The sequence below is a fragment of the Pyrgilauda ruficollis genome, unplaced genomic scaffold, assembly GCF_017590135.1.
Source record: "Pyrgilauda ruficollis isolate IOZ18807 unplaced genomic scaffold, ASM1759013v1 scaffold345, whole genome shotgun sequence".
In the NCBI taxonomy this organism is placed as follows: domain Eukaryota; kingdom Metazoa; phylum Chordata; class Aves; order Passeriformes; family Passeridae; genus Pyrgilauda; species Pyrgilauda ruficollis.
Genome location: NW_024524879.1, coordinates 38762 through 54561, shown reverse-complemented (window position 1 = coordinate 54561; position 15800 = coordinate 38762). Strand labels below are relative to the sequence as shown.

The window sequence follows — 15800 nt, the reverse complement described above, 5'->3', positions numbered from 1 at the left end:
CAGGTGGGGCAGTTTTCTTTATCCCTTCCACAACCAATCCTTCCTGGGGACATATCTTCTGTTAATGAGCCGCTGAGTCTCACTGCATGACTGATAAAATTACATCATCCCATTGTGAGATGCTCTGTCCAGGGGGAAGAGCCAAGCGCTCCTACCTGGATATAGTCTGAACTTTGGAGCACCACAGGCAGCCTTTTCCCACTGGATTCCCAGAGGAGCTGCTTTATTCTCCACTGGATTCCCAGAGGAAGACTAGGCCCATGTACACCACCACTAGACCTTCAGTGGAAAACTACACCCTTCTACAGCATCACTGCTTCAACAGAACTACATCTGTCACTCCAGGAGGACTGCAGCCATCATTTAATTGGACTGCTACCAACACCCTGATCAACAAGGTGTCAGATCGCATTCTGACTCTGTCAGTGTTGTTTTGTATTACTCCATTTTTATTTTTCCTAATAATGAACTGTTATTCCTACTCCCATATCTTTTTGCCTGAGACCTTTTTAATTTCAAAATTATAATAATTCAGAGGGAGGGGATTTACATTTTCCATTTCAAGAGAGGCTTCTACCTTCCTTAGCAGACACCTGTCTTTTCAAACCGAGACCTCATCATAGAATAAATAAGTTGTTATGGCATGTGGATAAAGGCTTAACTTAAAAGCACAGTATCATTTCAGTATGTTTTCTCATTGAGATTAACAGTTTAGTTCTAATGTGATAGCATACACACAATAATAAAGCTGCAAAGCTGCTTTACAGTAGAAAAACTACAAATATTTTTGTCTTGATTAAATGCATGTGGAAAAACTTGTATTTGCTATTACATTATGTAGCAAAGTAAAGATTATTTTTGTAATCTTTGTAATTAATTTTGAGTTCAGCAGAGGTCTGTTACTAATGTCCATTCAAGTGGACAAGGATGAACCATGTACGTGTGTGTCTGGAATCTGGCTTGTCTTCAGATGGTAGGATTCAGGGTGGTGGATGAAAGTGATGTAGTTATTATAGTATTAGTGCTATATCACTGCATGCAGAAACTAATGCAGATAGTGAAGCCTTCTAGTGGGAGATACCTTTTGTGGTTTATCTGTAATACAATGTTGAGTTTAAGAAAAATATTCTTAGCAATTCTATTGTACCTACTTTCAATAGCACCTGCAAAATTAAGGAATTTAAGAGGATTACCTGTCTAGGAAATGTTTTACATTTTTGAGTTCCCCTGTTGAAAGAAAAATGAAACTCTCTCAGAAGTAGGAAAGAAACTGAGGAATGTAAGAAGTTGCATGTTTGCATTGCTTCTCATAGTTACTATTGGATTTTATTTTGTGCTTTTCATATAGCTTTTGTCACTTATTTTATATAATAAAGCCCTGGTGTTTGCTGCACAGAATGTGGAGCTTATTTAGGGTTAGACTGCTCCAAAGACAGATAAGTAATTATTAAGTAAACTGATTCGATACTTTTAGCAGTAATTCAGAGTAATTGCTGAAACGGGCTTCTTGAGGAAAGGATAACGGTGATGTCCTTATTAAGAGTATCCTTGCAGATAAAGTAGAAGAGTGTGTCTGAGCAGGTTGCCAAGTGAGCCAAAAGCTTGAAGTTACTTTTACAGGGAAAGAAAATGGTCTCCATAATTAGAAAGGATGGCAGTGTTTTGGGATGCAAAATGCTTTGTTTACTGTAGTGCAAAAACATAGTCATGCTGCAAGACTTCTGAGCATTAGGTTTAAGGTTTGTCCCTACATATCCAGTTCATCTTCTAATGATAGAATTCTGGGAGAAATTGGAGTAGGGCAGAAGAAACAATGTGCCATCTGGTTTTCAACCTCCCCAAAGATAATGGGGATAATGTGGAATGCTTACATCTTAACTGTGATATTTCTTGGCCTTGTTTCTTGCAGTTGGTAAACATGAATTAACTGGGCATAAAGTCGCAGTGAAGATCCTAAATCGACAGAAGATTCGCAGCCTTGATGTTGTAGGAAAAATCCGCAGGGAGATCCAGAACCTCAAACTCTTCAGACATCCTCATATAATTAAACTGTAAGTTTTGCTTGCTATAATCATATCTATTTAAACAGTAGTCCCTTGCTCTCACTGGTCTGAAACATGTTTAAAGGGCAATACTATTCGTGGTATACTTTTAGGAAAGTAACCAGTTTTCAACTATGTAACCATTTTTGGTGTACTTTGTAATGCATTTTCACAAAACTGATTATTCTGCAGGGCAGAGGGCTTCCATTAGTTATTTACTTACAAATTTTTTGGGCAGGTATAGAGAAGGTAGTGGCACGATGGATGCTTATAGTAACACCCATCTCAGTTGTTTTAGCTGCTGCTTCTGTTTTCTTTTTTCTGGTTATGTTTGAGCTTTGTTTCTGCTTGGAAACTGAGTTCAGTACAAGATTGTAAAGGGTACTTCTATAGTAAATTTGTTGTGTTTTCTTTACTCAAAATATTTTTAGGGTTGTGTTGGCCAGTGCCCTGTTTTTCCTGTGTAGATGGTGCTCTACAAGATTTTTCTGATAGATGTGCAGTCTGTTAAATGTGATCTCATATTTCAGAGCTCTTCAATATTGCTGTTACCGCTTAACTAAATAAATGATATTTACAGTGTGCCTGTTTACATTTGTTTGATCAGTAGCTCATCAATAGAGTTCAGAATACAGTTATGTCCTGGAGTAGACACCTTGTATCTGGTCTGAGGAAATAAATTATAAATACTATTGACTTTTTTACTTTTCCTATAAAGTCAACCTGTACATCTAGCAGGGCAAATTTAGAATGTGGGTGACTTTCACTGTTAATTGTGGTGTTGGAGTTAAGGTTTTCTTTCTGGCAGTCTTTTTTTTGATCATGCTTTCACTGATATATGCCATCCCTATACACTCATTTGGCAACAGCACTTGTACTGGAGCTAAATTTGATTGTGTCAGATCACACTGACTTCTTCAGTGGGTCAGTTTTCCGAAGACTATTGAGCTGATTAGTTTGGCTGCAGAGCTGCTAGTGCTGCCAGTTAGAATTCATGAATGAGTCCAAAGTATATAACTGTAGCTAAAACAAAATAGGAAGTGTAAGTGTGCCAATTGAGATATTTGGGCTGGAACAAGTATGTGTACTTCTGGTGCTGCCAAACTTTTAAGTCATCTTAACAGGTTTCAGGTTGCAATTTCTTTCTTGAGGAATTATGGGGAGAATTTTCTCTTCTGCATGTTGAGAGAAAGGGCAAGACGAAGGAGATGATGGAAAAATTGATGGGTCCCAAGCTTTTCAGTTGGTCATCCTGCATTTCCAAAACAGAAGGGTTATTAGCCTGAATGCAAATAGCATTTAAGGTATAATTGATACTGTTGTGTAGATAGACTTGGTGGTGACTTTGGATCATGCTGTTTGTGCTATTAGCTGTATTAGGGAACTGCTAGGTTGATACGAAGCAGAGCGACGCAGACTCCCCAGGCAGGTGCAAAAGAGAGCTCCTTTATTGCAAAAAACGGGCCTTTTTAAGCAGTTGAGGTTTTCTCAGTTACATACTTTTAAAATACAACAAACATAATCCAACCAACCACCATACACCATGATGTGAACACACAATGGTTATTTAACTTGTTTTTCTACCTCTAATTCAGCTGAGTCACTCCCATAGTCCTTTCCTACTTAGCCGAAGTAACAGGAGTGAGCTATGATTTTACAAGGCCTTCATTTTGTAAGGTTTTACCTATCTGCAACACTAGGTAGCAGCTCGAGATACTTGGCATAAAGGTAATGAGATTATTTCAGCTGAATATTACAAATTAGACAATGACTAATTTGGAACAGCATGCTTTATTAAAATTTTTCATACAATGCTTTACCAATATATGCAGTTGCAAAGCTGCCTCACAAAGTTTTTCTTTTTATACCATGCTTTAAATAAAAACCTTTGGAGCATCTCCTTTTGTGGTTTTTGACCTCTAGCAATAGAATGCATCTTGTTTTTCTATGTAAATTGCCTCTGTGCATTCTGGTCATCTATGCTGTGTAGTTTGATAACCTTACTTATAGGTATGTAACTATTTCACAACATCCTTTTCTATAACTACAAAAATGAACTGACTATAGAGAAACATGACTGAATCTTCCAAGAGGCTGAAAATGTGAGGTGCAGAATGGCTCATTCTTTTCAGTGATGCTAAGAGGTTTATCTTCCAGCACTGTTCACTATCTCACTATCTAGAGGATGGAAAATGACCATGAAGATCTAAAATATAAGCTTGCTCATGTTTGCCTGAAGCATAGAGCTTGGTAATTTCACAACTATGGAAAAGGTCATTAACATTAGGGGTGTTAGAAATGAGGTTGCACTGTAGCTTTTGGATTAAAAGGATTATAATGTTATTTCTGTAGAGTGTCTTAGTGATGACTTCAGAATGTTAAAGTACATGACACTTTCAACCAAGGTATTTGAGAGAAAATTAGTAAAGGTAAAACATCTTGGACTATAAGATGTTAGGTAAGTTAACTTTGAAGATAACTCCTTCAGAAGAGTATTCAGATTATTGGAATGTTACACTACAATGCTAAGCTGTTAAAATAGATACATGCACACATATATATGTGCACACATACATTCATCTGGATAGTCCGAACTCACTGCTGTCAAGAAAAACTTCTCTGTTAGCTGGAGCATGTCTGTTTTTCCCCCTTGTCTTAGAATCAGCATTTGGAAGAACATTTCAGTTCTGTAGTGTATGGGTAAATTCAATTATTTTTTTACAATTGGGATATTTGTATGCTTAAGTGTAGTACCTTGAAGCATTCATTTTCATCCAATTGCTATCTCCTGTCTTCTTAATATAGTATCTGAATTTTTTGACTGAAGGTTTATCAGTATGCATTTTCTTGCTATGTTAAAAATTGGTCACTTCTGACTGCTGGAAGAAGAAAAAAAATTAAACAACCTTTAGGTAAGGATATGTAGAAAACATATCAATCTCCTAAGTGGAGAATTTGACCATAAACTAGTTTTTTCAAAACCTCTAAGCTAACTTTAAAGTATAGTGATAAAAATATAATAACCAAGGTGTTAATACTCTTAAGTACTAATGAGAAATTTAGGTCTCTGTAAAAGATAATTGCTCTCAATCATCATGAATATTTTTTCAAGTCTTGAAGTATACTTTATTTATGACAAGGCAAGGGTTTTTTGCCTGTTAAAGTTGAAGGGTGTGTGCTTTTTAAGACACTAACAAAGTCCTTTTGAATCCCTCATTACACTAAAATGTGTGTGAGACAGCACTGCAGCACTGTATATGGCTTCACAGAAAACATTTGGACGCTGAGTAGTCCTCTGAAAGTACAAAGACTGATCTTCCTCATGGGAAATACAATTTCCCTGGTAATGTTGGCGATGATGGTATCACATAGTGAAAGGAGAAGAAATAGCTTCTGAAAAATATTATTATTCCAGTAGCTGTAAATGGGCTGTTAATTTTTTTCAAGTATACTTTTATCTGACTCTTTGCACAACTTTGGTTTTAACTAAATGTAACTACTGCTTTTACTGAGTGCATAGATTAACAGATACTTATTCTTATCAGGTACCAGGTCATCAGTACACCCACTGACATTTTCATGGTGATGGAATATGTTTCAGGAGGAGAACTGTTTGATTATATCTGTAAAAATGGAAGGGTAAGAAGTAGTCCAACTCTACAAGTCAATGACTTGCATTCTGTTATTGCTTTTGCAACCTTCCTGTTAAATGAAGGTTTGTTTGTTATGTATTCAGCATTAATTTTGTGGTTAGCAATTAAAATATACCTTATGACTATATCTTGTTTTGAAAATAAAAATGGTTATATATTAACATGTTTCAGATCTTTGTAGCATTTTTCCACTCTACTGAAGAATAAATGATACTGATATATTAATTTACAATTACTGTGTAGAAACTGGATGGATATGTTACCCAGTTGGAGTAGCTGTAAACTTTCTTCAGTATAAACTATTATTGAAAAGCTACTGTTGTGCCCTTATTACCCTCTTCTACTATTAGACTGGTTTCTGTGAAAGTCCTAAAGTCACTTTTGACAAACCATCTAGATAGCCAGGATACTTTTAGTTAGTTGTTAGACTGAGCAAACTTTGACATGGATTAGGGTGTGTTTATTTGAAATATCCAGTTAAGTCTGCTGTTTAGGGCTAGCTGCTAATAGAAGCATAAGCAGCATCCAAAGTTTATCACTTATATACTGTCATCAGCTTTTGTCAACTTCAGTCTTATACCATGCTTAAATATCTAAGTTCATTAATATTCTAATTATACAAAGTTAATGTTTGGGTGCTAATATTTCTAATTACTGAGTATATAACATCTGCTGTATAAAATATCAAAACTATAAATGATAGCTTTTGGTCATTGGAAAGTTTCCTTCAGTTAATATAGAGGAAAATCAAGTTATCCTTCCACTGTCTCAAAATTGTTTAAAACCTTTGTTTGTCTTAGCTTGATGAAAAGGAAAGTAGACATCTGTTCCAGCAAATCCTTTCTGGTGTGGATTACTGTCACAGGCACATGGTAGTACATAGAGATCTGAAGCCTGAAAATGTGCTGCTTGATGCACACATGAATGCCAAGATAGCTGATTTTGGTAAGCATTGCTATTTTATATCTGATCACATTTCTGGTGTTATTTAGATCCTGTTAATTTAGATCCTGGCCCGACCGCAGGACCTCGCTCGCTTTTCTCGCTGCCGGCAGTTTGCAAAGTTCAGGTTGAAACAGTTTCTAATTGCTAAATGTAGTCTTTACGAGTGGCTACAGTTGCAAACCCAAAACAACCACCTTCGAAGCAGAGCTCCCGCCTTTCTCTCTTTTGTCACAGCTTTTGCTAAAGTCTCCACTTCCATAGTTTTTTCTCCTCGGCCGGGCGCTGCTGACGAGTCACCTTCGACTTGGACCGGAGAGGGGAGGTCGGTGCAGTGCCCTGGCTGCAGACAGGCAGCTGCAGAATTCACCCTAAGGCAGCTCAAAACCTCTAACTGCCGTGTCTCTGAGACAAGGAAAAACAAATGAAAAGAGAACCCAAAAAAACCTCCACTTAAGCAAAGCCCAAACAGCCAGCAAAGCAAAAACCATGAGGCAAAAGGGGGCAAGCTGCTCATTCCAACAGACTCGAAAAGCTCCCTCAAAACACCCCCCCCCCCCCCCCCCCCCCCTCCTCGCCTCGCCTCTCTTCTTCTAAACCCCCCCCCCCCCCCCTTCTGTTCCTGGATGCACTGCTGGTTCTTAAAGACACAGCTTAATATTTTCTCTGATAATGCTAAGTAGACTTAGTTCCCCACCTTGCCACTTCAAAACTGACTCTCTGTCTGTTTCTTTATCTGTAAAATGCAGATGCTTAGCTCTCTTTTAAGTACAGTGCAGGGAAACTTCATCATATTTAAGAACTACATTGCTCTAGTAAAATACACTACTTCTAAGAAACTGCTCTAATTTCACTTTAAAAGCTCTATAGATGTGACTGAAAAATGTAATTAAAGCATAAAAGGTAAAATAAGAACAGTTTTGCCAATTCCTGTGCTTTTAGCTATATAACTGCTGTGAGAAACAGAGCTTACTCTTTGAAATTTTTAAAAGTTTAATAAGGGATAAAAGGGACAATATCCAGTGCTGGGGTGTTTGGCAATATGCCAAAAACACACTTTGCTTAAAACAATGTTCTTATATACTGTTACATTACATGCATTATATGCATATTCATGAGCGTTTATACATTATTCAAACATTCCTGTGAGTTTAGATGTTTCAGGAATTCTTTAGCTTGGTTTTAACCTTTGACTTGTCTGCATGCCATCCTGTAGATTAAATCAATATATTTTATTTTTTCTCATGGTTCCATCTTGTTGTTTTTACACTCTCTGATAATGAAGAGTCAGTAAATTCTACTCTCGGTGCTCTGGTTTTTGTCATTGTTATCTTATCATTCAGATAAGATAGTCCACAAATGTGAGAAACAACATAATTATTTTACACCATTCTCTGAGTTAGTTACATGAATAAAAGCATTTTAACATTACATAGTCTCTATTTTAATATTATGCTAAGGCCTAAGATATAATATATTGGTCATGCTACTATTTATATAAGCTATATGGTGCATACATAAACTGACAGATTATACTATACCAAGAAGCAGCTAAAAGAAATTATAAATTGTACCATATCAAAATTTTTGTGATTAATAATAACATGCAAAAGCTAACACATAAATGCCAAAGCCAATACTATATTGTCCTTTATAACAGCTGCCTAAGTAATCAGAAGCTTAATTGTTTATATTAGCTATTTAACACAGCTGCTGTGAGGACTGGTAGCTAGTTCTTGAAACTCTCTGTGGGAAACAAGCCTCACTCTTTAAATTTTTTTAAAGTTTTATAAGGGATAAAAGGGACAGTAAACAGCACTGGGTGCATAGCAGTAGCCAGAGGCACACCAGTTAATCATAACAACTCTTCTTATATACTTTTTCCATTGCATTGGTTAAATACATATTCATAAAAACTATACATATTCAAACATTTCTTTGAACTTGTTTATATGTTCTGGGAATTCTTTAGCTTGGTTCGAACCCTGACCCGCCTTTTTAGAGTACATGCAGTAATGTGTATTGTGTTTTTGAGAGTCGTGTGTCACTTCCTCACAATGGCCGCCCTGCTCTGTGGTTTCAGCAGGTGACAGTTATCGATAGTCAAATGGTCAATGGCAGGAGTTTTTTATCACATCCGTTCCTGAAATGTTATCTGACCATGCAGACGGTTTTAGTTATTTCCACAAGTACTTCAAATCAACATTAGCTATTTCACAAATATATCTTAGTTATTCTCATTATTGTCAGTTAGTTACAAAAATAAAAGCATTAGTTATTATTTCACAGCTACAGCTACTTCTGTAAAAGTTAACATTTTGCGAAAGCCAAAACTATATGTTTTTCACACTGTTTATAAACTAAAATATCATCTATAAATGATGTTCTGAGAATACAAGCTACACAGAGGCCAGGACACTGGCCACAAAAAGCTGACAAATTATACTATATCAAAAGCAGTTAAAAGTGATTACAAACTGTACTATATCAAAATAACTTGCAAAAGCCAATACATAATAGCGAAAGCCAACAACTACATAGTTATTTATAATATGTCTGTATTGGGAAATCTGACGACATAAGCATAGTAAGGTATTCAAAGTTTTGTAGGTGTAGTAGAAAATACTTGCCCTTGTAAAACACTTGGAGGTCTCTGAAAGATGCTGGGTCATGCTGAGTATTCTAAGTATAACTTATAAGCATGGTGTTCAAGTATGTGGGTGCAAGTATGAAAACTAGCCTAGCATGAAAACTAGCCTAGCTGTGTTCTTTCATATTCTTCCCCCCCCAGTAAGGGCATAATTTCTGGCTGAGTTCACTGGCCTGTACTGATTTTGATTATGCAGCTCTCACTGAAGAAACTAGAAGATATTTTACACAGCTATTCTAGAAGTGGTAATTCTTTACTGATTATAGGGTATGCCAGAGTGGTAAATGAGGATGACTTAGTTCTAAAGTACACTCTAATCACTAACAGTGTTTAGTATAGCTTGAATTTTAAATTGGAGTGTTTCAGAAACCACTTGAAGCAGTGATGGTGTCTAAATTGTGGCAAGGCTGTGTGCACTCCTGAGTTCCCTTATTCTATATAACCTCTTCAAGAATTTTAGGCAATTCTGTGGTAGTATCTTCCTCTTTGGCATTTAGAAGAGAATATGGTTTTTAAGACACTTTTGTGTTAATGACCGAAATCCTATATTACTATGTTGCTCTCTCCTTTAGAGCAGCTTTGTTCTCTATCATGCTTGTGTAATCCAGAATGGATTAGTTTTTGTCTTGGAATTAATATGTTTTTGAACATTCCTAGGTTGTGTGCAATAATGGATTGATGTTACTCAAGTTTTTAGTAAACTAAATGCAGGATTGTGTGTCATTCTCATATAAAAAATTCAATCACTTCAAACAATTTTGCCTCCTTACTGAGATAAATTAGTTAACTTTCTAATTTGAATTACCAGTGATCTTTTCTAGTGTAAAATCACTTAGCTCTGTGAATCTTTAGTAGTTACTCTTATATACTTTCAGGTCTATCAAATATGATGGCAGATGGAGAATTTTTAAGAACAAGCTGTGGTTCCCCTAACTATGCTGCACCAGAAGTAATTTCAGGAAGGTAGTTTCTTTTCTACTAGATGCATGTATGAGCTTCTTTTCTATTGGATGCATGTGTGCATGTACTTCAGTCATTTTGCTGCTTAATTCTAAAGGCTACAAAATAGTGTAATTCACAAGCCTTATACTAAGAAATTGTGGGCTGAACTCTTAATTGCCTTGATAATTTTTCATAAATATTTAAGACTTTGACCAAGCTTTGAATAGTTTTTGTAAGGTGGAGGTGATGTCTGATGTCCCAAATACAGTGTGTACAGTGTTCCTGAATTGGTTTAAAAATCTCATTTACAGCTCCGATCTTGGAAGTAGAGGTACAGATAGAAATACAGGCAAAGTCTACTGTGAAGTTGAGTAGCAGTGAAATATCTGCTGTAGAATCTCTTCAGTCTGAATTTATTCAGTGATTGTCAAATATGCTGCTTTCAGCTCCCTACCCTAATATCTTTTGCTGATTGGAGGCCAAATGTATGTTTTATTCATGCAGTAGCATAGAAGATGTGGCAAGTTCTGCTATATGGACTTGTCTTAAACTTTTTAGCCTCCAAGACTTGGAGGCTAGATGACTACATAGATTGCACTCAAACAGTGATAGCAATGTATAACATGGGCTTTCTTGGTAGTAGCTGCAAGTTTCTTTCAGTTTGCCATTATCTTACATTGTATCTGTGGATTATTTTTATACAATAGAGAGGAAAACTAAGTACTTTTCTAGTTTCTGTTACATATGTGAAGAGGAAAGACACTAGAGTTCAAGGCATAGCACTGAGTGGTATAGTAAGTGCAGATTAGTTGTCCAAAGTTCATATACTCTTGATTAACATGATACAATTTAAGAATGTAGAAAAAAAATCTATTTAAATGTATTAAGCACAAATTGCTAATTAACTTTTTTCCCAGATTATATGCAGGTCCAGAAGTAGATATTTGGAGCACTGGAGTTATTCTCTATGCTTTGTTATGTGGAACACTTCCATTTGATGATGATCACGTGCCAACCCTTTTTAAGAAGATATGTGATGGTATCTTTTATACCCCTCAATACCTGAATCCATCTGTATCTAGTCTTCTGAAACACATGCTGCAAGTAGATCCAATGAAGAGAGCAACAATCAGAAACATTAGGTAAAATGTTAACTGATATCTGATCAGAGGAGGCTGGAATGTTAATTTTAATGAAAATATACAGAACAAAGAAATAATTTATATAGCTTGTCCCTGTTTTATAGTCTGAGATGAAAAAATCAACTTCTGTTTTTTTGGCTTTAGCTCTGGCTCTGATCTCCTGTGGCCAATGAAGTATCTACTGGTGGTCAGAGTAAAACAAATGTATATGTTGCATATAAAAATTATTTGAAATTCTACATTTAATAGTGCTAAAGCAAGCCTGTTTACCTGCAGAATGGTTTGCAAGAACTGTACGGTATTGACTTCTCTGGGCAAGAAAAATATTTCCTGATATAAACTGCTGTTTTGTATTGTAAATGTCTGAAGGGAAGTTATGACTCTTTAACCTGATAACTATTGCTTTTATTCATATTTCTGCAGACTCAGCAAAATCATCTATTGAGGTTGAATATTCCATGTATAAGATGGCACTCACTATTCTAGCTTGAAAACCCTGACATGAACCTGTGTATGAGTGACAATTGCTACACAGAATACTGATAAGTTTAAGATTGCAGATAGAGATAGCCATCATGGACTCCAGATTTCAAGATAGAATTATGGAGAGGGTGACCACTTTGACAAGTGAACAGTGGGTAGAATTAAAAAAAAAGGTAACTTCATGCAATAGCATAGTTAGGTATTCCTGTTTTATTTGTAAGAAGCTCTAAGGAGAGAGCTCTGAAATACTACCTTAGTGAAGATGCTTCCTCATTTAGGAATAGAAGTTATCAAGTTAGCAACATTCATGTTCTTTCAGTAAAACAAAAAATGTGTTACATATATCCCTTACTACTTCATTAAAATGGAAAGTACTTTCATAGAATATTAAAGGGATGGAAGGGACCTTAAAGATCATCTAATTTCAACCCCCCTGCCATGGGCAGGGATACCTTCCACTAGACCAGGTTGCTTAATGTCGGCAATGGAGAGATGGGGACATCTGAGCTTGGATCAGAAGCCAATTTTTATTGAGAATACAAAGTGTTTATATAGGGTTTACTTGTATGACACATATAGGGTTCTATTTTTGGTAACAATTTCCCATTGGTTACACATTCTTCATGACATCTGATACCCGGTAATCATTATCTTATCACAAAGTTTCACAACATGTCTCTTGGTCATTTCTACCCCAGGGATCTGTGTCTGTCTCTCCCATGGTTTCTGCTTGATCAGGCCTAAGATATCAGGCTCCTTTATCAGTTCCATTGTACTCTCTCTTACTGTCTATACCTCCCCCTTCCCTTTCAACTAAAAATACACTCAAGTGACTTGTCTATTAGTTTTTTCACACACTGTAAAATACAAGGAATAACCATAAGAATACATAATATAATGCCTAATACATATAAGCCTATTTTAACTAAATTTCTTATCCATCCACCAAGTGCCCAATCCCCCAGAAGTCGACCTAGCCAATCAAATCCATCATCTATTTGCAGTTTGTTTACACCCTCTTTCAGGGTTTGAATGCTTGCTGCATGGATTGATTGAGAGTGGTCGGACAGGTTCATGCAACACATTCCATTGAATTCTTCACATCCACATCCTTGTGCTAAAAGCAATAAAATTATCTCTGGCCTAATTTGCAAAGTAGCATGTCTAATAGAATCAACATCAGCTAAAAGTCCTGTTAATGCTAAGGACATAGCATTAGTTTGTCTAGCTAGCCAACAACCTAATTTGTTAAGTAATCCTAAAGCTTTTCTTGCTGCTACACCAGGGGCAAAAAAGGATGCTGCCCATCGCTGTCCTTTATACCAAAAAACAAACCGGTCATCACAATCTTTGTCAAAAGCATGTAAGGTTCGCTTAACTTTAGAGGGATATTTATGTTGAAAAATTGTTACGTGACGTCGTGGTCAGAGACAGACAAACGACACGAATTCCCCCAAGATCATGAGACAAACAGCAGTGGTTTATTATGGAAGATGCTTTATATAGGGGGTTTGAAATTCCCGTGTTAAAACAGCTGATTGGTTGAGATCTCTCTCTGCTCAGATCTCTGGCCAGTGGTGTGCCTGCATCTAAGCTTGAACAGGGTTGGCTGAGGGTCCCCTGTATAGGTTTGAATTCAGCCTATTGTACTGTGACAATTCCTCCTTTCCTTTTTAATAAAAAATGCAAAATGTTGTCTGTTATCCTACCTGCAAGGGCCCTTTGCAGATAGGGTGACAGAAGACAGCATGGGTCTAATTTGAATGAGGTTTTCCACTGAATTTGACAAACCTAGCTCCCCTCAGCCAGCGATCTGTCCCATGTACCACTGGAGTTGTAGCACTCACTTCCAGGAGCTGTTAGGTGAGATTACAATCCTTCAGGCTAACATGCCAAAGCTTAACTATTTATAGGTACAAGTTACAACTTAACTCTAAGAAACCATTTAACCCTTAGAACCATTAGAAAAACCCAATTACCAGAAAAACAGTTTGTAAACAGAAAAACAAATTGTAAACAAAGAAAGTCCTTAAATGAACTGTCACTTCAATAGTCCCAGATTTTCATGAGGTAGATGAACAAGTTGTTTCCATCACTGTTCCACACATGGCTCCATGATGTTTATTGACAGGCTGTCATGATCTGCTAGTACAAGCAGGGGTCGTGATGGTTCATTAACTGATCTCAGATTGCAAAAACAACACAGAGGGGATTTCAGTATTAATCCAAACAAATGCACCTTTTATTGAGTGCCCACAGCAAATGCGATAGAAGGATTAGAAAGGAGATAAAGGATAGAGAGAGAGAGAAAGCAGGGGGGGAATAGCTACCAATGGAGAGACGAAATCCTCGTGCTTCAGCCAATAGATCCGTCTTGTCACATCGGGAGAGAATCTCAAAATCTTGGTTAACTCAGGGGTCTATTTTAGTCCTCCGACAAGGGGGGAATAGGTAAAAGACAATGGAGAAATAAGTCTATTGAAAAATGGGTACAGACAGTCCATGTTCCGAAGCAGGGCAAGTCAATTTCAGCAGTGAGTGGGACCCATTGTTTTTTGGTCCAGCAAACACACCTGCAGGCAACACTTGGCAAACATCCTGCTTCAGTCAGGCCAGTGCCCCTGTGTTAGAATTATAAGGGTCTCAGGCTCAGTCCTTGGGAGGGGGCTTCAATCCTCCGTCCGTCACGGTGGTCGTGAGGCAGATGAGGGATTTTCCGTGGGGGATCACCAAAGTTACCCCAGAAAGTCAGACTTTCTCCAAAGCGGGTGGCATCTGGCCAAGAGGTGGGGAAATTCATGGGCTATTGTGATGAGCGGGTAGCGTGAAGCAGGTGTAAGACTGTGGTGACACAGCAAGCACACCTGCAAACAATCACGTGATGAGCATCCACCTCAACCAGGCCAGAACTCCAGTCAGGGTCTTCAGGGTCTTAGTCTCTGTCCTTGCAATGGTCATGAGGCAAAAGAGGAAAACTTTGGACCGTCTCTTACACAGGCTGTCAGGAGGATGCTGCTTGTGGGCCCGGACAGGACGTAGGGCAGGACAGACCATATTAGGTCTTTGATCACTTACGACCTGAGTCCAGTACATTTGGGGCTGTCTTTGAAATGTCCCCTGTGGTATGGACTGGTGTGGACAGTTTACCTTCACATGGCCTTGTTGTTCACATTTGTAGCAATTGGCTGTTTGTTTAACAGCAGCTGTAATAGTATTAGCTAACATATCCATGTTGTGAGATGCAGTCACAACCTTAGGACATACATTTATCATATCCTCTAGGGATAGATACTCTTTAGGTAATGCATCTATAATCTTTCTACAGTCTTTGTTTGTATTATCTTGTGCTAGCTGTAGTATTAATTGGCTCCTTGCTTCGCTGTTTGATATCTATTTTTCCATAGCATCTTGCAATTGTTCTATGAACTGCATATATAGTTTGTTGGGGTTTTGTCTTATACTTTAATAACTTTGGGTAGACACAGATATATTTGTACTTTTTGTTAGAACTCACATTGCTAAGTCCTTTGCTTGGGCTAGGATTAAGGGGTTCAGGCATGCTTGGGTTTGTGGGTCTTCCATGGGGGGCAGTCCCATAAGTTGAGAAATCCCTGCCCCAAAACATGGGTCCTGCTGCGAAGCTCTTGAATTTTGCAGTCCCTGATCTTCTGCATAAGACCTCCAGGCTGATTCAAACATCATATATTGCACTGGAGTACAGAGTAATTTTGCAATTTGCTTCATATCATAGGAAGTTAATTCACTAGCAGTTATAAATCGAAGCCTATTTGCAACAGCAGGTGACCCTAACCTGTGTTTAGCAGTCAGTTGCCATAGCTCTGAAAGGATTTGCCAATTAAAGGGTATGTATTTGTCAGGATGTTGTCCCATTGCCTCATACAACTGGGAATGCTGCAATTGCTCCCCCCCCCCACCCCCCCCCCAC

General features: G+C 37.5%; 1 protein-coding gene across 6 annotated transcripts in view; it reads left to right on the top strand.

Annotated features, from left to right (window-relative positions):
- Positions 1-15800, top strand: part of LOC121357718 (5'-AMP-activated protein kinase catalytic subunit alpha-1-like) — a 48340-nt gene that overhangs the window by 13476 nt on the left and 19064 nt on the right. For 4 of the 6 annotated variants that reach the window (XR_005955757.1, XM_041475258.1, XM_041475257.1 and 1 more), the window contains exons 2-6: positions 1910-2051; positions 5588-5681; positions 6496-6640; positions 10163-10250; positions 11147-11371. Coding sequence is in view for 5 of the 6 variants with exons in the window: in XM_041475258.1 (XP_041331192.1) it covers positions 1910-2051; positions 5588-5681; positions 6496-6640; positions 10163-10250; positions 11147-11371 (694 nt within the window). In the remaining variant the exon portion in view is untranslated. Of the gene's footprint in view, positions 1-1909; positions 2052-5587; positions 5682-6495; positions 6641-10162; positions 10251-11146; positions 11372-15800 lie in introns of those variants that run through there. The other 2 variants (XM_041475261.1, XM_041475260.1) reach the window with 2 other exon arrangements.